This window comes from Cervus canadensis, chromosome 19 (assembly GCF_019320065.1).
Source record: "Cervus canadensis isolate Bull #8, Minnesota chromosome 19, ASM1932006v1, whole genome shotgun sequence".
In the NCBI taxonomy this organism is placed as follows: domain Eukaryota; kingdom Metazoa; phylum Chordata; class Mammalia; order Artiodactyla; family Cervidae; genus Cervus; species Cervus canadensis.
The window spans coordinates 9,385,898-9,410,338 of record NC_057404.1 but is presented as its reverse complement, the minus strand read 5'-3'; the positions used below and the strand labels follow the sequence as shown (position 1 = coordinate 9,410,338).

At 38.8% G+C, this 24,441-nt stretch overlaps 1 protein-coding gene across 2 annotated transcripts in view; it reads left to right on the top strand.

The window, feature by feature from the left end:
• Positions 1-24,441, top strand: part of NWD2 (NACHT and WD repeat domain containing 2) — a 216,176-nt gene that overhangs the window by 68,380 nt on the left and 123,355 nt on the right. For both annotated transcript variants that reach the window (XM_043438725.1, XM_043438726.1), the window contains one exon: positions 21,870-21,958. In XM_043438725.1, the coding sequence (XP_043294660.1) occupies positions 21,870-21,958 (89 nt within the window). The remainder of the gene's footprint in view (positions 1-21,869; positions 21,959-24,441) is intronic.

Genomic DNA, 24,441 nt, shown 5'->3' with positions numbered 1-24,441 from the left:
TTTACCCTGTACCTCTGGGACAGTGCTTTGCATGTGGCCAGAGTGCAATACATGTTTGCTAATAATTTAATTCATTAGCAGTATCTAGCAAATTCACATTTGTCCCTAAAAGCAGTCATTATGGGAGCTCTTTTGATTCCTCTTTGATGTCATCACGAGGAGTTTTTTTTTTAGAACAGAAATGTGAATTTAAATATAATCTTCCAATTTGCCACTCGTTGATGAACATCAACTCTGACATGTGAATATTTCACTTTTACACTTCATATGTTGCCAAAAGGTTTAATTACCTTCCTTTCTAGCTATGTACAGTACATTATACTAACTCCCTTTAAAGTACATTTCTCTTATACATTTGTACATTTAGTTTATTTTATACCCAGGTAGTAGATTGTGTATATTTGGAGGATAGTGTTGATAGTATGCAATAAGAGAAATGTATATGAAGAATGAATATTTACTTTTACTAATGATAGTAAGAATTTAAAGTGCTTTATTAATGCAAAAGAAACCTTCATCTATCAGTTCTTGCAAACCCATGTGTTATTGGTTAGTACTTAACAAATGTTAAGCCTGGGACACTGTTCATTAAAAAAAAAGAAAAGATTCAGAATTCAGAAAACCAAAGGAGGCCTATCAGTGACTATTCTAGACTAATCAAAAGCACAGTAAAAGGCTTATAGGTAAATGTCAGAAGACTAGCCAAGAGTGTTCCACAAGTCACAGAAAGTCTCTCCTCTCCTCTGCCCCACACCCTGGGCGGGGAGGGAGGCTGTCTGTGTTGTCAGGAACAATAATGGGAGGGGAACCCCAGAGCTGATCAGATCTGATGCAGTGAGACAGGTGTGAGAGCTTCCAATTTTGTTGCTGTGATAATGGCCGTTCTCCCCAGGGCTCCCACACACCGGTGAAAGAGTTCGTTTTTGGAAGTTCAGGAATGCGTATTATGCTCTTGACAGTTTTAACTTCAGCATACCACTACCTACCAGTTGATGCCTCGCTATTTCAGAGAAATCCTTGGCACCAAAGACCACAATCTAGTATGGAATTCCCAGGACTGTCTTTTTAAAAAAATAAATAAGCCTCCCACCCTTGAGCCCCAAGTACTCATTTCTGCTCTGTAACTCATCTCATGATGACTTTCCATAAGGAGCAGCTAAGGAAGATGTGTCCCAGGCCCCAGATGTCCATCTCACCTTTTGTTTATTTTTAAGATAGCAGCAAACTAAGGGAGAGGGTGGACCACACTGATGAAGATGCAGCTGCTGCCTTTATCTCCATGTGTTAGATATTTCAGTGAACTGGACTATGGTGGCAACAATATTTTGCCGAGGTCAAAAAAGTTTTGCTTTGATAGGTCTGATTATTTTTAAGGATCTGGAGACCTACTTCATGGTTGATGGAATATATGGGAATCACTTAAGACTCCAGAGAAAATATTCAGCAAAAATTAGTCACAGGATATTAGAATCATTGTACAGGCTTAAAGTATTATCCAATCAGAATATTCGATAATGCGCTCATCCTGGTAAATGATCTGCACCCTGTGTTTGATTACCTCCCATAGCGGTGACTCTATCTTTGGTATCTTTGGATAGATAGCCCATTGGATCTGGAAAGCTCTATCAAGTCAAATCCTGTATTGTTTAATTTTTTTACTGAAACTGTCTGCTGCTCCTTACTCAGTGCATGTATTTGAATAGCTTTGCCAAAACAGAGGCGGTTTCACTCTATTCCCCTTTCTTGATTCTGTGTTTCTTCACTGTAATGATTTAATCCTCACTTGTGTTACAAGTTAAGCAAAAAATCTGGGTCTGTCTTTGCTCTAATTATGGCTTCAGTTATCCCTCCTGTATAAACAATAATTCCCATAGACTTCATCTCTTTCTCTAATTTGGCTTTCATCAGCTCCTGGATTTCCAAATGTATCTAAGGCATTTCCGGGACAACCTTCCAAACCTATCATATCCTGAATTAAATACTATCTGCTACAGCTCATGGGATTGCAAAGAGTTGGACACGACTGAGAAATTTTCACTTTCACTTTCCCTCCCAGAACAGTTCTCCTGCCCAAAGACCATGTCTTATTTTATTGTACTACTATTTTTCTAGTCTTCCAGGTTGAAAATGTATTTCCTTTTTATTTTGATATACAGCCCATCAATCCTCATTATTCACAGATTCCATATCAGTGAATTCATCCCTGGCTGAAATTTGTAACTGCCAAATCAGTCCTTGTGCTTTTCCGGTCATCCTCACACATGCAGATGGGTGAGAGGTTCATGTCACCTGATGTGCCCAGTTCCCTGCTGAGCTGGAACGGGGGACGCTCTGCCTTCTTGTCTCAGCTTAAGACTGCAAGCCAGTGTTCTGGTCACAGTCTGTTTACTGCCACATTTTCCAGACTTTCGTGGGGGGTTCTCTTGGGGATTCTGCTGTGTAAAAGGGGCCCCAGACTACAGTGCTGAAGTGTGTCTGCTTAGCGCTCCTGAGGGCTGCAGAGCATGTTCGGGAGAACACCTGTGCACCAACAAGCTTTGTTCAAACATGAGCCATGCTTCGTAGAACTTCACTGCAGGTATGAGAGTGGACTGTAATTTCAGACTTACAGAAAAGTTGTAAATGAGTGAAATTAATTTCCATAGACCCTTCATCTAAATTCCCCAAATGTTAGGACTCTATCCTGTTTGCTTTATCCCACCCTCCTACTCTCTCTGTGTCTCTGTGTGTGTTTACCTATGTATTCACACATGTAATCTTAACATATATGTATGTGTGTCTGGGCTTCCCAGGTGGCACGGGTGGTAAAGAATCTGCCTGCCAATGCAAGAGACGCAAGAGATGTAGGTTCGATCTCTGCATGGAGAAGATACCCTGGAGTAGGAAATGGAAACCCACTCTAATATTCTTGTCTGGAAAATTCCATGGGCAGAGGAGCACACGGCCGTCCATGGGGCCGTGAAGAGTAGGACATGACTGACCAACTCAACACACACACGTCTGTGTCTATTTTAACATACATGTATATTCTTTGCACTTAAATGCTTCAACATGCATTTCCTAAAAAGGACATCTCCTTATATAACAATACAGTTATCAGTTGGGAAACTGACATGAATTCAGTCTTACCTAATCTGTAGATCCTAATTTACCACTTGCTGCAGTGATGCTGGACCATGGGTTGCATTCAGCTGTCATGTCTCTATAGTCATCTTTAATTCAGTATAGTTCCTTAATCCTTGACGTTAATGTTTTTGAAGAGCATGCTGCAGTTATTTTGTAGAATGTCTTCAGTGTGGTTTGACGTTTCTGCATGATTAAATTTGTATTATGCTTTTTGAGCCAAACCAATTCAAATATGATGCATTCTCCTCGGGACATTGTATCAGGAGGATTAGGATAGTGATTTGTTCCGCTTCTGGTAATATTTGTTGATTGCTTGTTTAAGGTGGTGTCTGTCAGGTTTCTCCATTGTAAAATTATTGTTGATGCCCTCTGTTCAGACCTCCCAGGAATAAACATCTGGTTAGGCAGAGCTGGGTTTCTTGGCTCATGGCAACAAGTGAGAGTGTACACCAGGAGGAACTGGGGGATATCTCAGTAAGGGTTTTTTTCCAATATATTAAGAGGTTCTTATTTTCATATTTGGACTTACCTGATCAATTACTGGGGGTAGATTTTAAGGAAGTGTGGTTTTACTCTCAAGTGGGTGCTGTCAAAAATGGGTGGTTTCTCTGTTGGTTACAGTAATAATTTGTATATAGGAGGCAAGAGGAATGGAGCAAAACTAAACTTGTGTTTGGTGAAGCAGCAGCACTCGCATCAGTGGGGAGTGGGAGGTATTGGTCAGTTTTTGTGGTTTGGAGAGTTTTCTTTTCTTTTCTGCGTCCACATGCATTTATGGAGTGGTTCTGCCTATGTTTCACTCTAGCGTGGTGACGGAGCATCTGATACTGGCATTGGAAGAAATTACTTACTTTCAGCAAGAGAACACCATCGCATGTGTGTGAGAACCAGATCTGTTCCTGTTCAGTAGGAGTCAGGGGCTGTTTTTCTTCATGTTTATTACACTTTCTCCCTTTGAAATTAATGTAAGAACCCCTATTGAGGTAGGTAGATGGATAGACAGATGGGTGGGTGGCTGGGTGAGTGAAGGTATAGACGGATGGGAAGGGAGAGAGTGCTTCCTGACAGTAGAAAGGTAATAAATGTAAACGATAATGGAAATAGAAAATCACTATTTGCCAACTGTAGTGATTTAATGAGGCAGGGGTCTTCAATAGATGCCCTAACTAATGGGTGAAAGGTTGAGGAATAACAGGTTGTTATATAGTCTCAAAGCATTTCTCTGCAAGATACCTATCCATTAGAATGGAAAAAATAGTTATTTTTAAAGTAGAGAAATTGTAACCACTCTGGTGTGATGGTGGCCGTGGTGCAACCAACTTTTACTGAGACATTACTGCATGAGAAGTACTTTCTGTTGATTTAATCCCAGTAAGATAGGCAGTACGGACATTCTCTGAGGTTTTTAAAGGCTTACGGTCCAGCCCTAGGACATGCACATTGTTTCAACCAAGCCAGTAATCAAACCCGAGATTCCTCTTCACAGCCACATTATGACAGCTCCCTCTCACACATAGGAAATCTGTCACTCCATTTCCCTTAAAATGTCTCTCCTTTGCGCCCTTTCTTTTCCTGTTGTAATCAAGATGTAAGTTCACTTTACCTCGTGTATGGGTTACTGTGGCCCTTTTCGGGCAGTCTTCCCTGTTCCCATTTCCTTTTTGTCAGATCTGCCAGTAGGGAGTGTTTCCCTTTGTACCCTCCGATAAGATCACATGTATCATGTCAGCAGATACTTCATCAGGTCCAGACTCCTCGTTTTCAGGACCCTCAGTAAGTTGGTCCCAGTACCATAACTTGTTTCCCTGTCCCGTTAGGAAGTTTTGTTCTCAGACTCCGGCCTCTTTCTCTAATAAGTTCCGGGTCTGCTTCTGCATCAGGAAAGCTCTCTTTTCTACCCTACTCCTTTTCTGAATTCTACTCATTTTCAAGTCATAGCTTTTCTAAAACCTTTCCCCAATTTGGGGCTATAAATTAGCCTGGTGTCTAGAATGTGTTCCATTCAGTTTAATGTGGAACAATTTTCTGTTTTCTACAGGTACCTTAGTTTTGACTCTTTATCTAAAGCAGGTTTCTTGGCATTGGGGACCGGGCAGAGTTTCCTTTGATCCCCTGACACCCAGCTGAGTGTTGGGTACACAGTAGAGTCTGGACAGATGGAGGACGGACTGACTGACGAATTACTCTATAGACAGACAGGTCAGCCAGGTGCAGGGAAACGTCTGTCAGTAAGTGACAGCTGCATTGTGGACAGAATATGAAAGTGTTTTTCCTGTAGTTGACTGAAGAGAATGAGGAATTGCTTTGGTTCTGTATATTCCTCCATATGTATTCTTCCCTTTCCCGTTTGATGAAAAGAAAGAATTGCTGTTACCCCGCCCCCAAACTCCCAGCACACAAAGAAACAGAAAAATACTAATAATTTATAGACTAATTATATGTAACCCCTGTAGAATCTGCCTGCAATGCAGGAGACCTGGGTTCAGTTCCTAGGTCGGGAAGATCCCCTGGAGAAGGAAATGGCAATCCATGCCGGTATTCTTGCCTGGGAAGTCCCATGGACAGAGGAGCCTCGTGGGCTACAGTTTATGGGTCCCAAGAGTTGTATACAGCTTAGCAACTAAACAAAAACCCGTACATTGCACAACAAACTATACCATGTGATGCTCCTCTGACATACCCGTGCTTCGTAAACTTTCCTTGTTTTCCTCATGCTGCTACCCTTCTAGAAGGTATTTCTTCCTTTCTACCTAAGAAAAATGTTATCTATATTTCAGGTCTTAATTGTCATGTTCTCTGATAAACTTTCCCTGATATTAGACAAATTAATTACTCCTATCTTTCTGCCCCAGTAGCATTTTGCTTATCCTTCTATTCTAGAATTTGCTATGCCTTACTGGGAATCCCATTCTTAGCTGACTGCTCTCTGGCCCCAGTATACTGTGAATGCTGGGGCTGGCCTTGTGTGTCTTTTGTTTTGGAAGAAACACTATAGCAGCCAATAAATTTTAATGTGGCAGGCACTTGTTGAGAACTATATGTGAATGAGGTCATACTAGTGGAGTGTGAAATTCCAATTATATTTGAATGAGGAGATCTGAGATGCCACTTATAGTTCTTACTGAGTGTTATTTAAATAGACTTTAACATGAAAGGAAGAGAATAATTAAAGATGAATTATGCTAATTTGAAGAAATTTGCTCTCAAAATTTAAAAGAAATCGAAAATTCCAGTTACCAATTTTGCAGTAACTCCACTTATTATGTTTCACTTTGTAATAAAAAGAACTGTTTTTGAAAGGAAAAATACTGTAATAAAACACAAAGAAGTATTTAATATCATTCAATAGTATGCATGGCAGTAACATTAATATCTAGTTGCATGGTGACCTTAGAAATATTAACAAGCAGAATGAACAAAGAATAAAGACACTCAGAACACCATTATTCTCCAGAAAGCATAAGGAACTGAGATGTTATTTCTCATCATGCTAGTTTTATCTGTGGGTGGATGTTCTGTCAGTATGCACTGCTAGCCTGTCACATCTGTGCTTCTCCGGGGCTGTTTTCTGGGTCCCCACCAGGGGACTGCAGGTGGCTGGCTGCTCCTCAGTGTGGGGTGGATGGAACAGGGTGGCAGCCTTGGGGAGAACGTGCATGTTCCGTCACGTCCGACTCTTTGCAAACCCATGGACTGTAGTCTTCCAGGCTTCTCTGTCTGTAGGGTTCTCCAGACGAGAATACTGGAGTGGGTTTCCTTGCCCTCCTGCAGGGGATCTTCCCGACCTGGGGCTCAAACTCCCATCTACCTGCATCTCCTGCATCGCAGGCAGATTCTTTACCCACTGAGCCGCTGTAACTGACATACAGCATTATTAGTTTCATGTATATAACAGTCTGTTGTTTGATTTATATACCCAGAAGTGGAATTGCTGGGTCATATGGTAGTTCTGTTTTTGGTTTTTTGAGACTTTCATATTGTTTTCCCTAGTGGCGATACCAGTTTACATTCCCACCCACAGGGCATGAAGTTTCTTTTTTCTACACATTCTCACCAATGCTTGTAATTATCATTTTGACAAAAGCCATTCTGACAGGTGTGAGATGGTAACTCACTGTGGTTTTGATTTTCATTTCCCTGATGATTAGTGATGTTGAGCATCTTTTCATGTGCCTGTTGGCCATCTGTATGTCGTTTTTAGAAAAATGTCTGTTTAGATCCTCTGCTCATTTTTCAGTTGGATTGTTTGTTCTTTTGTTGGTTGAGCCATATGAGTTCTTTGTATAGTTTGGAGATAAACCCCTTATTGGGTATATGATTTGCAAATACCCTCTCTCTTTTCTTTTGTTGATGTTTTTCTTTGCTATGCTGAAGATTTTTAGTTTGACGTAGCAACTAATTTATTTTTAGGCTTAGCTATATATTTACTAGTTTATTTGCATACTAATACTTCTTGCATCTCAAATTTTTGTCAACTTGAAATAAATCCTCTAGAATTTCTTTCTAAAGAAATAAGGCACAGAATAGAGAGCCCAGAAATGAACCAACATTTATATGGGCAATTAATCTATAGCACAGAAGCAAAGAATGTACAGTTGGTAAAAGACATCCTCTTCAATAAATGGTGTTAGGAAAACTGGACAGCTACGTGCAAAAGAATTGAACTGGACTAGTCTCTCACACCATACACAAAAACAAATTCAAAATAGATTAAAGACTTGATTATAAGACCTGAAACCATAAAGCATATAGAAGAAAATATAGGCAGTAATTCTTTGACACCGTTCTTAGTAATTTTTTTTAATATGTTGCCTTAGTCAAGTGAAACAAAAGCAGAAATAAATGAGAGTACATCAAGCTAAAAATCTTGCACACAGTAAAGGAAGCTATCAACAAAATGAAAAGGCTGCCTACTAAACGGGAAAAGGTACTTATCAACAATAACTGATAAGGGGTTTATATCCAAAATCTACAAAATACTCACACAACTCAACATCAAAAAACAATCTGATTGAAAATGGGAAGAGGAACTGAATAGACATTTTTCCAAAGAAATACAGAAGGACATCAGACCCATGAAAAGATATTTAACATCACTAATCATCACGGAAATACAAAACAAAACCACAATGACATATCACCTCATACCTGTCAGAATGGCTATTATCAAAAAGACAAGTGTTGGTGAGGATGTGAAGGAAAGGGAACTCTTGTGCACTGTTGGTGGTTATATAAATTGCCACAGCCACTAGGGAAAATAGTATGGAATTTCCTCAAAAAATTAAAAATGGAACAATCTTATGATCCAGAAATTTCACTCCTGGCTATTTTATCCATAGAAAATGAAAACAACAATTAGAAAAGATCTATGTACCCCTGTACCCATTGCAGCATTATTTACAGTAAGCAAGATATGAAAGCAAACCGAACACCCGTCAATAGATAAATGGATAGAAAAGATGTGAGATATATATAGATATATATATTTGAATATTAAGACCCCCCCTGGTGGCTCAGACGGTAAAGTGTCTGTCTACAGTGCGGGAGACCCGGGTTCGATCCCTGGGTCGGGAAGATCCCCTGGAGAAGGAAATGGTGACCCACTCCAGTATTCTTGCCTGGAAAATCCCACGGATGGAGGAGCCTGGTAGGCTACAGTCCATGGGGTCGCAACGAGTCGGACACGACTGAATATTAATCAGCCATAAAAAAGAATGAAACCTTGCCATTTGCAACAACATGGGTAGACATACAGGGTATATGCTAATTAAAATAAGTCAGAGAAAAACAAACACTTTTAATTTCACTTACAGTGTGGCATCTGAGAAAACAAATGAACAGAAACGAAGCATCAGAAACAAAACAAATAAAACAGAAACAGTTACAGAAACAGAAAAGAAACAGGGGCTTGCTAGAGAGGAGGGTTGTCGGGAGAGGAAAGAAATAGGTGAGGGGGATTAAAAGGTACAAACTCCCAGTTGCAAAATAAGTGAGTCACAAGTATGAAATGTACAGTGTGGGGAATATTGTCAGAAATTATGTAATATCTGTATGGTGACATATCTTAAATACTTACGTAGTGATCAAATTGCCAACATCCACTGGCTCATCAAAAAAGCAAGAGAGTTCCAGAAAAACATCTACTTTTGCTTTATTGACTACGCCAAAGCCTTTGACTATGTGGATCACAACAAACTGTGGAAAATCCGTAAAGAGATGGGAATACCAGACCACCTGACCCCTGCCTCCTGAGAAATCTGTGTGCAGGTCAAGAAGCAACAGTTAGAACTGGACATGGAACAGACTGGTTCCAAATAGGAAAAGGAGTACGTCAAGGCTGTATACTGTCACCCTGCTTATTTAACTTATACGCAGAGTACATCATGAGAAACATTGGGCTGGATGAAGCACAAGCTGGAATTAAGATTTCCGGAGAAATATCAATAACCTCAGAGATGCAGATGACACCACTCTTATGGCAGAAAGTGAAGAAGAACTAAAGAGCCTCTTGATGAAGGTGAAAGAGGAGAATGAAAAGGTTAACTTAGCGTTTAGAAAACTAAGACCATGGCATCTGGTCCCATCACTTCATGGTAAATAGATGGGGAAACAGTGGAAACACTGAGAGACTTTATTTTGGGGGGCTCCAGAATCACTGTATATGGTGATTGCAGCCATGAAATTAAGACACTTGCTCCTTGGAAGAAAAGCTGTGACCAACCTAGACAGCATGTTAAAAAGCAGAGACAATACTTTACCAACAAAGGTCCATCTAGTCAAAGCTATGGTTTTTCCAGTAGTCATGTATGGATGTGAGTTGGACTATAAAGAAAGCTGAGCACCAAAGAATTGATGCTTTTGAACTGTGGTGTTGGAGAAGACTCTTGAGAGTCCCTTGGACTGCAAGGAGATCCAACCAGTCCATCCTAAAGGAAATCAGTCCTGAATATTCATTGTACGGACTGATACTGAAGCTGAAAGTCCAATACTTTGACCACCTGATGCGAAGAATCCACTCTTGGAAAAGACCCTGATGCCGGGAAAGATTGACAGTGGGAGGAGAAGGGGATGACAGAGGATGAGGTGGTTGGATGGCTTCACCGACATGATGGACATGAGTTCGAGTAGGCTCCAGGAGTTGGTGACGGACAGGGAGGCCTGGTGTGCTGAAGTTCATGGGGTTGCAAAGAGTTGGACATGACTGAGCGACTGGACTGAACTGAGTGATCATTTTGAAATGATATAGAAAAAAAAAATCACAGTTTTGTGTATCAGAAACTAACTTGGTTTTGTATGTCCGTTATATGTCAAAAACAAGCATACAAACTCATAGAAAAGGAGACCAGATTTGTGGTTATCAGAGGCATGGGTGGGTGGGCAGTAGATGAAGATGGTCAATATGTACAAATTTCAAAGATAAGTAAGTACTAGAGATGTAATATACAACATGATAAATATAATTAACACTTTATATATGAAAGGGTAAATCGAAAGAGTTGTCATCACACACAAACTTTTTGTGTGTGATTTATTTTTGTATCTATGTGAGATAATGGGTGTTTATTAAACTTATTGTGAATAAGTCAAGTCCTTATTCTGTACACCTTAAACCTATGCATTGTGTGTATGCTCAGTCATGTCTGGCTCTTTGCAACCCATGGATTGTAGCCCGCCTGTCTCCTCTGTCCATGGGATTATCCAGGCAAGAATACTGCAGTGGGTTGCCATTTCCTCCTCCAGGGGATATTCCCAGCCCAGGGATCGAACCCACATCTCTTGTATTGCCTACATTGGCAGGTGGATTCTTTGTGGCTGAGCCACCTGTGAAGCCCAAGCCAATACATAACTGTATGTCAATTGCTGTATGTCAATTATATCACAATAAAACTGGGGGAAAAGATAAAATAATTGATAGGCAGGAAACTCACTTTTTGCTTTTCTAAAAATATTTTCTTTTGCCCTTTGTGTTTGAAAGATTACTTTGCTGCCTATTTAATTCTAGGCTGACAGTTGCTGTTTCTTTCAGCCTAGTAAAGATACTGTTCCAATCTTTGGCTTCTGTTGGTGGTGCCATGTCAGTTGAAAGTATAATTGTCATTATGATGTGGGTTATCTGTCCTTTTTTTTTCTCTATCTGTTTTTAAGATGCTCTTTTTTGGTGTTCTTCATTTTCACCATGAAATATAACTTCTATATTTGTGTGTAATTCTTTATTATGTCTGGAATTTGTTGACCTTGCTAAAGATGAGGACTGAAATCTTTCAACAAATTTGGGGAAATAATTATTTATTCAAGTACTGCCTCTTTCTAAGCTCTCTTCTCCATTCTTCTGGAGCTTGAAAGTTGAATGTTAGATTTTACTGTATTATCTGAATCTGCCAACTTTCCAGATTTTTTTCATTTCTTTCTACTATATTCTGAATAATTTGTTCCCATCTATCTTTCTGTTCACTTAGTCTTTTTCAGCTATTTAACACTTCCACTGAGTTTCAATTTAATTTTTTTTTTAATTTCTAGAGGTACTGCTGTATTATTCTAAAAGACTGCTTTATTGATTTTTGTGTGTACTTCTTGTTCCTGTTGTTTTAGTCAATGCTAACTTTCATTTCTTTAAGCACCTATATTCCAGATAATTCAGTAATTCTTCTGTGTGGACTTGTTTTAGCTATTTTTTTGTTTCAGCTGGTTCTAACTCATGATGTCTTCTTTTCTTGTGTGTTTATTGATTTGTATGTGTGTGTGCGTGCATGCATGTGGCTTAATACTCTTTGAAACTTTTTATTTGCTGAAATTCATTAAGACCTCGTGAGAGATTATGCTTCTCGAGCACCAGGGGTCACTACCAAAGCAGGACAGTTTTTTTTTGTTCGTTTTTGGTTGGTTTTTTTTTTAGCATTAGTAAGATATTTTAATGAAGAGGGTAAGGGAACCAAACAAATCCTAGTCTTATGCTTCTGTTCAAAGACACTCAAAACTATTTTTTTCCTCCCCATCCTTTCTAACTGCACCTTTATTTGTGACCATGTAATAAAGGCCAGTTTAAAATATTTGTTTTTTGAAAAGTTTAAACCTTTTTTTAAAAGATTAAACAGCCAGGCTAGGGGAAAACATACTCAATACATACTTCACTTATATCAGTCGAGCTAATATTTCAGTACAGTGTAACTATACAGAATATACAAAATGTACATATATATTCACAAAGCAAACAGTCTAGGCTCAGAACAGATTTGGAAAAACATGATATTCACATCGATTACAACTCTAAAAATGATTCTAACATTGAAATGGCCCTTAGTATACAAAAAAGTCACACAAACACAAGCATATATATATATATATATATATATATATATATATATATATATGTATGTAGTCACCAAGAACTCTGGTTCCTGTAGAATACTAATAGCCAGATACTAGTTTATAAAATGCAAAGTTTCAACATCATACACATTTTTAATAAATAAAATACAAAACCATTTTAAATTATAGGCTTGATATTTGCCAGACTTAAATAAGATTAATTTGCACTGCTGATCTACAAGAGGCCAAGCTCATGATTACAGAAATCAAGGAGGTTGTTTTCTCTGCCAAGTGCAGATGGTATGGCGGCACGTTTTCTTGGTGATGAAGTTATTTCTGATCGACTGTCACGCTGACGATCTTGACTCTGAGGTCGTGGCCTTTCCCAAGGATTTCCTGGTAGACTCATCACTCTGGGGCTCTGTGTTTTGTGTCCAGTGTACCCTGACCCACAGAAGACAAAAATCAACACTCAAGGGCACCAGGATTTAGTGGAAAATAGCCAAAAGCTGGCCTTGAAGAATCCTTATTTCCTGAGATTACTGCTTTCACTGTGTCTTGGGCATTGCTTGGTTTTATTCAAAGTATGTGACGTGTTTCAAAAAGATACATTTTTACATATTTGTATGCCATATTTGGGTTGTCTTAGTGTCCTCTATTTGTGCAGGTTTCTCTTCCTCAGTATTACCAGAAACAAGCCCAGCATTGTTAGCTTTTGTAGTTTACCCTCTTTTCCTAATTTGAAGTGTAGCAATAGTACAGTTATTGAAGTCCTACTGGGAACTCTTAAGAGTATTTGGGTTAGCTGGTGATATTTTTTAAATTACATTTTAACTATGGCTTCCCCTAGAGCTTTGAAAAATATCTTGAAATTTTAATCATTTTTTTAAGAAATATGATGTGGGACAAGATCATGACTGTTGTAGCTACTTTACTATTAATCTTTTAGTGCTGAAAATTCTCATAAGTAATAAAAGATGCTTTAATCTTTGATTCCCCAAATTATTTGCTAGAATAATTGCAGCGATTATTGAGCATTTACCACATGCCAGGTGTTGTTGAAAGATTCCATCCTAATCTTGACAACAACCTCATAAGCTTGGTACTAGTAATTTTCATTCCATATGACAAATGAAAAAAATGAGACTTAGCAAGCTGCCTGAGATCACACAGCTAGCAGGTGAAGGAGCTGGGATTCAGACACGGGGAGTTTGGTTCTAGGACCACGTTCAGTCCCTCTGTCTTCCCTGTTTGATACCAATTGATATACTTAAGTTGAATAATGAACAAGATTGACTAGGATGTGCTTTAAAACTTCATTTAAATAATGGCACTGACAGCATAATTGCAAAATATGCTGGGATTTTGATAGGGACTGTGTTGGGTCTGGTCTGTAGATCACTTTGGAGAATCTCAAGCCTGGAATTCGTGAGGTTTGCCATTCTAGTACTATTGAGCCTTCCCATCCATAAACATGAAATGTCTCTCTCTCCTTTTAGAGCTTTCTCTCAGCAAGGTCTTACACTTTACGATGTATGTCTTGCATTGTTTTTGTTAAATTTTGTTCAGTGTTTTATTATTTTAATGCTATTATAAATGCAGTTTTTGTTTCATTTCTGAATTGTTTGTTGTGAATATAAAGAAGCACTGTTGTAGTCTATCCAGTGACCTTGTTGAAATCATTTATTAGTTATTATAATTTTTCTCTGAATTTCTCAGGATTTTCTACATACGAGACCATGTCATCTGAAAATAGCTTTTCTTTTCAATCTCAGTTCAGTTCAGTTGCTCAGTCGTGTCTGACTTTTTGTGACCCCATGGACTGCAGCATGCTAGGTGCCTTAATTTTTCATTTTTTCTTCACTACACTGATTACAACCTCCAGTTAAATGTTAAATAGAAGTGGTAATGTGTTCCTGATCATAACTGGAAAATATTCAGTCTTAAGCTGTGAAGCATAGTGCTAATTGTGAAGGTTCTGTGTAGGTAGCCTTTATCAGGATCAAGAAATGCCTTTCTGTTCTCCGTGGCTGAGTTTTTATCCTGAATGGGTATTAGATTTTGGCAAACGTCTGGTTTGGGGTTTAGGATTATATAGACTTAAAGAATAAGTTGAAGTGTTCCTTCTACTCTATTTTCTGAAAGTGTAAGGGAGTATTTCTTTATATGTTGTTATAATTTATCAGTTAAATTCTCTGGGCTGGTGATTTTCTTTGGGAAGATTTTTAATAACTAATTCAGATTTTTTAATTTGTTTTAGATATCTTCATATTTTCTTTTCCTTGAGTCAGTTTCAAGAGTTCCTGCTTGTAGAATTTGGTCATTTCAAGCAGGTTTTCTGATTTATTAGAAATAAAGTTATTGTTCATAATTTTATGTCCTTAGAACTTTTTAAAATTTCTGGAGCATCTATATGCTATATTTCATTCCAAATTATCATAGTTTGTCTTCTCCTTTTCTTCTAATCAACCTAACTAGAAGTTTGTAAATTGTACTACTCATTCAGACAGCTAACCTTTGACTTTATTGGTTATATGGGATTTTTTCCCCCTATTTTCTATTTCATTGATTTTGACTCTGTTTCAGTTTGTTTTGGATTAAATTTGTTCTCTTTCAAGTTTGTTTTTTTCTTCTTCTAGTTTTATTGACATAAAATTGACAGTACAGCACAGTATAAGTTTAAGGCATACAGCATAATGATTTTATTTATATCATGAAATAATTACTATAGTTAAGTTTAGTGAATATCCGTCATCTCATATAGATACAGAGATAGAGATTGAAAACTATTTTTTTGTGCATGTGCTGAAAACTCTTAGGATTTACTCTCAATTTTTATATATAACATGCAACAGTGTTGAATATCTTTATCATGTTGTACATTACATCTCTAGTACTTCTCTGTCTTGGAGTCTGTAGCACTTTGGACTACCTTCACCTACCACCTCCATCTATCCCTTCTCTACTAACCACAAATCTGATCTCTCTTTCTGTGAATTTCTTTGTGTTTGTTTTTGAAATATAATTGACCTACAACACTGTCAGTTCTTATTATACCATAGTGGTTTTTTTTTTTTTCTGTACATCTGAGAATGATCACCACAATGTCTAGTTGATGTATGTCACCACAGAGATATTTACTTATTAACTATGTTCCTCACACTGTATACTTCATACTCATGACTCATTTATTTTGTAGCTGGAAATTTGTACCTCTTAATCTCACTCACCTGTTTCTCCCCCCTGTCCCGCCATCCCATCTCCTCTGGCAATCACCTGTTTGTTTCTGGTATCTTTAACTATTTCTGACGTGTTGTGTTTGTTCATTTGTTTTGTCTTTTAGATTCTATATATAAGTGAAATCACATAGTATTTGTCTTTATCTGACTTGTTTCACTTAGCGTAATACCCTGTAGATCGATCCATATTGTTGCAAATGACAAGATTTCATTCTTTTTTTATGGCTGAGTAATTTTCCATTGTATATATGTATACACATCTTCTTTATCCATTCATCTATGAATGGACATTAGGTCGCATTCATATCTTAGATGTTATAAATAATGTGTCAGTGAACATAGGAGTGCATATATCTTTTCTAAATAGTGTTTTTTTGGATAAATACCCAGTCGTGGAATTGCTGGATCACATACTAGTTCTATTTTTAATTCTCTGAGGAATCTCCATAGGGTTTTCCTTAGTGGCTGCACCAATTGACATTCACCCCAACAGTGCAGGAGGGTTCCCCTTTCTTCACATCCTTGCCAGCAGTTACTTTGTTATCTTCCTGGTAATAGCCATTCTGACAGGTGTGAGGTAACATTTCATTGTGGTTCTTTTTTGCATTTCCCTAATAATCGGCGATGTTGAGCATCTTTTTCTGTGCCTGTAGGCCATATGTATGTCTTCTTTCTTTCATCTTTTTCTAGTTTCTTAAGGTAGAATCCTAAGTTACTGGTTTGAGACCTTTCATTTCTGCTGTAGGTGTTTAAAGGTATATTTCTCTCTAGCCATTGCTTTAGTTGCATTTCTTAACTTTTGACATGGATTTCCATTTCATTAAGTGCAAAACATGCCAAGTTTTGCAGAGCGTCTTAATCTGTCCCAGCTTTTACTTTTCCACCAGGCCTTCTCATGTTTCCATGCTCCATGTACGAGGCTCAAAGTCAGGCTGAAGCATGTGAATAGGTTTTGATCTTTTATGTCTGTGGGTAGGCTTCTTTAGCCAGTCTTACGGCTGTTTATTTCATTCATTTCTTTGTAAAATTTGAGTGAAGCCACAGGCTAGCAGAGCCACTGGGCTTCCCCATTTGTCTGCTTCTGAGATTACTGCTGCTGCTAACAGCGCTCATGGGCATGGAGTTTTCCCGTGCTCAGCTGCGAATCAGGTGAGCCTTCTATGGCCATGAAGATGCTGAGGTTCACAGCTTGACCCTCTCTGACATGGGGTCTAAGAGAGGGAGTGGTTAAGGAGCGATGGGAGAAACCCCAGGCGAGAATCTCATAGACTCCCACTGTTCTTATCCGAAGTTCAGTTGCTTTTGATTAATAATCAGTTCCCAATTTGTTTTATGCCCTTGGTCTTTGGTTAATTTACATTAAAATGCTTCTTTTGATAATTTTTTCCAGTTTTATTATTGCTAATTAGGAAGAGTATTTGCTAAGTAAATTCCTTGTTATGCCATACTTTGTCATTATTTTGTGACATCACTCCAGATTCACACATTGCTGTTAATGCTATTAACATAATCAACTCGTAATTTAAGATAACGTTGAATTTTCATTTATGTTAACTTTATGGAAATAAAATAATTCTTTGAGTTTAATTAATGTTTTAATTATAATAGCATCTATTTTCTCTTTCATTTATTGAGTCCTAGCTATGTGCTGGGGTCTGCTCTATTTTCTGTGATATAAAGATGTATGAAGATGTCTCTGCCTTTCATGAATTCACAAGTTTAATGGGGGAGACAGACTAAAAATAAATTACAAATATTATAATAAAGCATAATGCATGGTGTTATATAGGGATGAGCAAAGTTCTGTGAGGTGACCAGGACATGCTTGTCTCTAACCAGGAAGAGTTCACAAATTGTGGTGCTTTTGATTGGGACTCAGGAGGGTCTGAGTCTGCCAAACAATGGGATGTGCAGATAGGGAATTCTGAGCATGGAGAGCAGTATGTGTAGAGACAAGGTTCAGGTAATATCTGAAAAATACTCTGGAGGGTGCATGGTAAAGAGCGGTGGAAGATGAAACTTAGGTCAGAGATACATTTACATCTGCTGAACATTCTGGCCTTCATCCTCTAGGCCAACAGATGCCAATCAAGGCTTTTAGTGATCAAATTAGCTTTCACTTTTGTTTTGTCTTGGCATTTATCTCCAGCAGTTCTGTGGAGCATAAGACTGCAATGAGGAGAGACAAGTAACAGATCAATGAGATTGGAGACTTTTGGACGCTTAGAGTTGAGATGATGAGTACAAACACAGAGATTAGAAAAAAAGCATAGCCAGATTCAGGAGATGGTTATGATGAAATTGACAGGATTTAGTGACCTTGAAATGAGGAACAGTAAGGGTGACTGGGCACAGAAGCCTTGGAGGACATGAAGATGAGGCAGCCTCTGGGAAGCCACCAAACAGGAAATCAACCCACATGACAGAAGTCAGATAGGATATACAGTGTATTACTTGCTAAGGCGCCAGGAGAAGGGGGAGGATCCAGGCAGGAAGAGATGTAGGGAAACTTGGGAAACCCGGCTGGAATGACAGCTGCAGGTAGATCCCAAATAAGTTTTCTGAGCTGCCAGGAGGGAAATGACCTCACCTAAGGTCCATGCCCTTAAGTGTGGGGGAGTGGGGGCGGTAAGAAGTTCCAATCCAACGTGGTCATTTTGGCACTCTTATTTTTAATAAAAACTTGGAATTAATCTAAACCCTGAATGAAATAGGATAATGATATTGACTGATAATTCTCCCTCAACTCGTCTTCCTCCTGCTGGTAATTCAGATACTGCACAGAGACCATCATTAATTCTGAAATCAGAGAGGAATTATTCGAAAGCAACTCTTTAAAAACCTCTATAGTGCTACTAAAGTGTTATGCATCTTTTCAAAGGTGGGCAGATACAAGTGGACACAGTGATGGTGAAGAATAATTGATTACATACCTTGTCTTTATCTATGCTTTTTTAAAAGGTCCCTGTATATGGGCAACATTCTGTGACTTAATTTTTCCTGTCCGTGACATTCTAGTGTTTTTTTAACTGCTAACCATCTGGATTAGCTGTCAGTATGAATCAGGTTTTTTGTATAATTAAGCCAGCTTATCTATCACCCAACATAATGAATCCATTCTATTTTAATTACTTTTCCATTTCCAGAACCACTCATCCTGTATTAATACAAATATAGGAAATCTGAGTCACTTTTGTACTATAAGTAATAACCCAGAATGTCTATCATACGCTTCCCTCACATTTTTAGAAACATTCAACATAATTTGATAAAATATTAGTATTTTTCCAGAAACACAGAAACCAGGAAAGACATCAGTATTTTAGTTCATTCACTTACTTCGTGAAGCCGACTTTCTAAACCCTATCATTTACTTCCCAGAATTTCACAGTGTTGATTCTTTATCCAACCAGTGACACATTGTAATGTATGAAGCCTTTCTGTTTCTGGAGGTAATTTCAGAGAAGCATTGTCTGTCAGCTCAGTTTTATCGCTCGTCCTTTTGTGGATTTTTTTTCATTTACTGCTTCCTCAACTGAGTGATTCTAGTCACTGGAGATGCAGCAGCAGAAGAGACAGAAAAAGGTTCTGAGTCCCATTGAACTCATGAGGCAGGTGGGGGAGGCAGATGGTGAACAGCTGTCACCAACAGTGATGTGTGATGTGCAGAGAATTTGAAGGTGGTGTGACAGAGAGGGCTTCTGTAGCCGGAGGGCTCGGGGGAGACCTCTCTGAGGAGGTGGCATTAAAGCTGACACTTGAGTGACAGGAGATGCCATGAGATGATCATGGGATTGAGCATTCCAGGAGGAAGTCATGGCTAGAGCAAAGGTCACGAGTGAAAATGTAATCCAGAAACCAAATGAACACCAGTGCTGCTGGAGTGATGTGAACTAGACAAGTGGTAAGAAATGAGCTGAGGGAGGGAGAGGACATTCAAGGTAAGGAGTGGGGATTTCATCTCAGGTTCCATGAAGAGATGCTGGAGGATTTGAAATGAGAGAGTGATGTGATCAGATTTGTTCTTGCAAGATTGGGCTGGCTGCTTTGTGGAGAATAGATGGATGGAGGCAAGTATGGAAACAGCAAGATAAGGTTCAACGGAGAGATGAGCTTGGCTTCCATCAGAGGTGAAGAGAAATAGGTAACTCAGATTTTTTGTTTCGTTAAGTATTAGGACTTTGACATCCCTTAATCATTCAGGGAAGTTATTGCACTTGTCACTTTCAAATATTCTTTGCACAGCTACATATTTTCCATGGCTAGAGCAAAGTATGACAGTTAGCTCTCTAGATTCAAATCCAAGTTCTCCAACTTAGTGGTCATATGACTTCAAGCATGTCTCTTAACTGGTTTATATTTGTTTCCTCTTATATAAAAATGGACTAGTAATCTTACCTGTTTCATGGGTTGTTGACAGAAGTGACTAAGAAAATGCACATAGAAATACTAGTCTACAGTAAGCACTCACTGAATGTTAGTAATTAGATACTGGGTTTCTGCCTTAGCCTTCTTACTAAGACACATTTAGGTCTCAGTACCCAGGAATAAAATTTACAGTAATAACATTTTGAAGAAGCAGATTTCTGCTACTCATTTCATAATTTTTTCATGTATTATTAGGACACAAATTTTTTTTGGAATATCTTACCAGTAATCTTTATTTAATATGTTCCCAGATTCCACATCTGGTAATACTTCATTTTTAAAGTGACTTTTTGTTATCTGGCTTTTGAACATCTGTAGCCTTTTAGAGAGATTGAATATTACCAGTTTTACTGCAGAGTTAGTGTTTTCAACCCTTAAAACAGGGTGAAGGAGGATGGGCATGTGATGCCAAGATTATATCAATCATGTGAAAGCCTAGTCGCCTGGTCACTGGTCAGGTGTGCCCTCCTCAAGCGTGGTCCTCCCGCTCATCCTGTGGACTTAGGTCCATGTTGGATCCGTGATGGGAGAAGGCCCTGCTTGTTTGGATCACAGGGTAATCTCAAAGACCTTGTATAGAATCTTTTGTTCCCTTGTAAACACTGGTTCCTGTCGCTCTGTTGAGCTGCTGCTGCATCTCAGACTCTCAAGACTGGTTGGTTGCCTCTCAAAACAGGCTTGAGAACAGTGGGAAAGTAGAGTAGGTCAATGTGGCATATGGTTGAGTTTGTATGCACAGATGTGGCGGAGAACAACAAGGACAGTCTTTTAAATTGGTTTCTCAGTTATAAACGTGGCATGCAGATGTTTCATGGTTATGACTGGGATTGAGGTACATTTAGCAAATGGTCCTTTTCATGAGATCACACATTAACCTAATTTTGAAAAGCTCTGATTCTCATCTCCGTCTGAAGTTACTTGGAGAGGGCAAGTCTGTCTTTGCTGTAAGCATCTTACAGCATCATCACTGATATGGAGCATCGTCCAGCACAGATGGAATCTAGAATCCGTTTCTGTGCAGAACATTCAACATTAAATACATACATATCTTGTGGTTTTTCTGGTTTCAGGTTCTCTGTTTCTTCTTGTATTTTTAATGACATAGATAATTTTTAAATACTTTATTTTGAAGCTTTTACACACGGTGGCACATGTAAAGCGGTCCCCTCTCTGATATAACAGGCCCCTAAGTCCAGAGTGAAAGACCTCACTACTGAACCACTGGCTAGTTTTCAAACACCACGTGTGGAATCTGTTAGTTTTTAGATGTTGACTCCTACAGTTTGTCCCTCCTCATTATTGTGCTGATTGCACAGATGCTATTGTTTCTAAATACTTTAGGAAATGACAGAGGCTAGATGTTTTGGGAAATCAGTAACTAATATGTGTGTGTGTGTTGAAACATTTATACTCACCCGGTAGCCCTATGATTTTTCCTTTTACCTCTTTGAAAGTGTGGTGTGGCTATTAAGAGATCCATGTGAGGGTCTCCACAGGTCTAGAGAATCAGCTGTGAATTCTCAGCTCTGCCAGCACCTGCAGAACTTACCAGGGGGCTCCCATCCGTCCTGTACGCCTGTCAGAGGGGTCTCGGCTCCCCCTGCTCTGTGAAGAACAAGTCCCCTCCAGTGGATAAATATCCCATCATTTCACAGGGTAGCGCCCCAGCTTGATTATATTTGTGTTTATTTGTAAGCTTTCTTTTTTTCTGCTTTCTTTTCCATACGTGGACATAACTCACTTTCTCTGTGTTTCCTTTTTCTTCCACAGACACGGGAGCAGAGAGACAGGCTCTAAAGGAAAACGTGTATCCTAAACTGAGAGAATTCTGCAGAGAGAACTATGGATTAGAGTTTCAGGTAACTCTGATGTTAATTTCACACTTAACTTTATCAGCTGAACAACTAATGTTTGTTTCTTGTCACAACTTAGGTGTTATAAAAGACAAGTTTTAGGCTCTGGAAAATGTCATTTCTTCAAGCATGGATGAAAAGAAACACTGGAAAATAGAAGTAAAATACTTCATCATTTTTGAGGTTTTGCACTTTTACTCTCTGCTTCTTAGACCCTACTCGTTATTGCCTCATCTTTTTCTTTGAACCACGTTTATTTGCTTTGTTGCTGACCTCCACTAACATAAAAAGGCAAAGGTTGCAGAGCACCTGCCTTCACACTGGCATCTCTAGAAATGTTGTGCATCTAAAAATTGGAACTGGGACTTTGCTGGCAGCCCAGCGGTTAGAGCATCACGCTTTCACTGCCGAGGGTATGAGTTCAGTCCCTGGTCAGGGAACTAAGATCCTGCAAGCTGTGCGGCACAGCCAAAAAAAAAAGAAAAGAAAAAAAAAAGTACAAATTGGGATCAGTTCTCTCACTTCTTTTTAGCATCTTGACTAGTCCTTGTCTTCCTTTTCACCTTTTAGTTTTTATTCACATTGTCAAATGTCCTTTTTCCCAAGCATTTACCATTTACCAAGAAAAAATATCGTCAGCATTTCAAGAGGCTGTAACTGTGCACATCATTGCTGAAATTCGTAAACATGGCATTGTAGACACCATCAATTTGGCCATCTAATAGAGAAGTACTAGGAGACATTGGTCCTATCCTGGACATCCAAAATTTTTTGAAGTAAATGTCTCCTGCAACAGATAACATTATGTAGTGAGAATTTGTTAACCTCATTCACAGTGAACATCTTAGCTGCTGTCTGAACTACATGCTTACATTGTTAAGTAAGGGGTAGGGACTAGAGGTTTGTAGTATAAGAGTACAAAATGTGCTATTGTTAATGGAAGAAAATTTCACCCTTCATTTGTTTCTTCCTGAATACAGTTGACCCTTGAGCAGTGCAGGGGTTGGAGGTTCTGACCCTCTGCAGAGTTGAAAATCCACGTGTAACTTTACAGCCAGCCCTCTGCATGCACAGTCCCTCTGTATCTACCATCTCTCCATATCTGCAGATTCTGTCAACCGTGGATCATTTCATACTTTAGAACTTACTGGTTAAAAAAAAGCCACACATACGTGGACCCATGAAGTTAAAACCTGTGTTATTCAAGAGTCAACTGTAAATATTTCATCTTGGTATACCTCATAATGCCTTCTAATATGATGTATAAAATAATAGTTTCAAAATGGCTTTAATCTTAATGCTTAGTGTCCATCAGCAACAAGCTAATATAACACAAATATTGAAGAGTTACTCGTAAGTCAGTTTACTCGAAAAACCATGAACCTAGATTCCTTGTTGTACAATCAGCACTACTTTATACAAGGACTCTGGTTCTACCGATAACAGGATCTCGACTGTTTAAAAAAAAAAAAAAAAGATGATAAAGTTTCCAAAGACTAAGATATTCCTTGGGGACTCAGTTCTACCAATAACAGTGTCTCGACCGTTAAAAAAAAAAAAAAAAGATGATATGTTAAAGTTTCCAAAGACTAAGATATTCCTTGGGGTTTCAGTTAGCGTAAAGAAAATGTCTAAGTATATTAATCCCATCTTTGAGTTTATTTGGGTTTTCATCACTTTTGTTAGTAGAAGGTTGAGCTGAAGAACAGCTGCCATAAAACATGAAATTGATCAGAATTAGCTGAAGGGGAAAACATACAAATTTTCTAAATTATAAGCAGGTACAGGAGAAGACAAATAAAGCCAAAGGAAAAATGTAGAAGGCAAGGTCCCTAGAAGAAATTAATGGCAAGGATCATTCCAGGCAAGTATATTGAATCCATTGATGAGAGGCTCACAGCAGGGGAAACAGCATTGGGTAAAGTGTGACATGGAATTGACTCCCAGCTCTTGACTGCGAGTGATTTAACACACCCCCTTGTCCTTCACAGGCTTCCCTCATAGCTCAGTTGGTAAAGAATCTGCCTGCAATGCAGGAGACCCCGGTTCAATTCCTGGGTCAGGAAGATCCCCTGGAGAAAGGATAGGCTACCCACTCCAGCATTCTTAGGCTTCCCTTGTGGCTCAGCTGGTAAAGAATCCACCTGCAATGAGAGAGACCTGGGTTCGATCCCTGGGTTGGAAAGATCCCCTGGAGCAGGGAAAGGCTACCCACTCCAGCATTCTGGTCTGGAGAATTCCATGGCCTATACAGTCCATGGGGTCACAAAGAGGCGAACAAGACTGAACGACTTTCACTTCCACTTTTTCGTCCTTCACTATCTAAAATGGGTTGTGACAGCTTACAAATCTGAGGTTGTATTTGCTTTTTACCTTCCAAGCTTAAATACATAATATCTGAATCTAAGAATATACCTCTTAGCATAGTCTTTCCTTATAGGTTGACTATAGATCTTCCTGAGGCTGTGTTGGGTTCACTGTGTATGGTT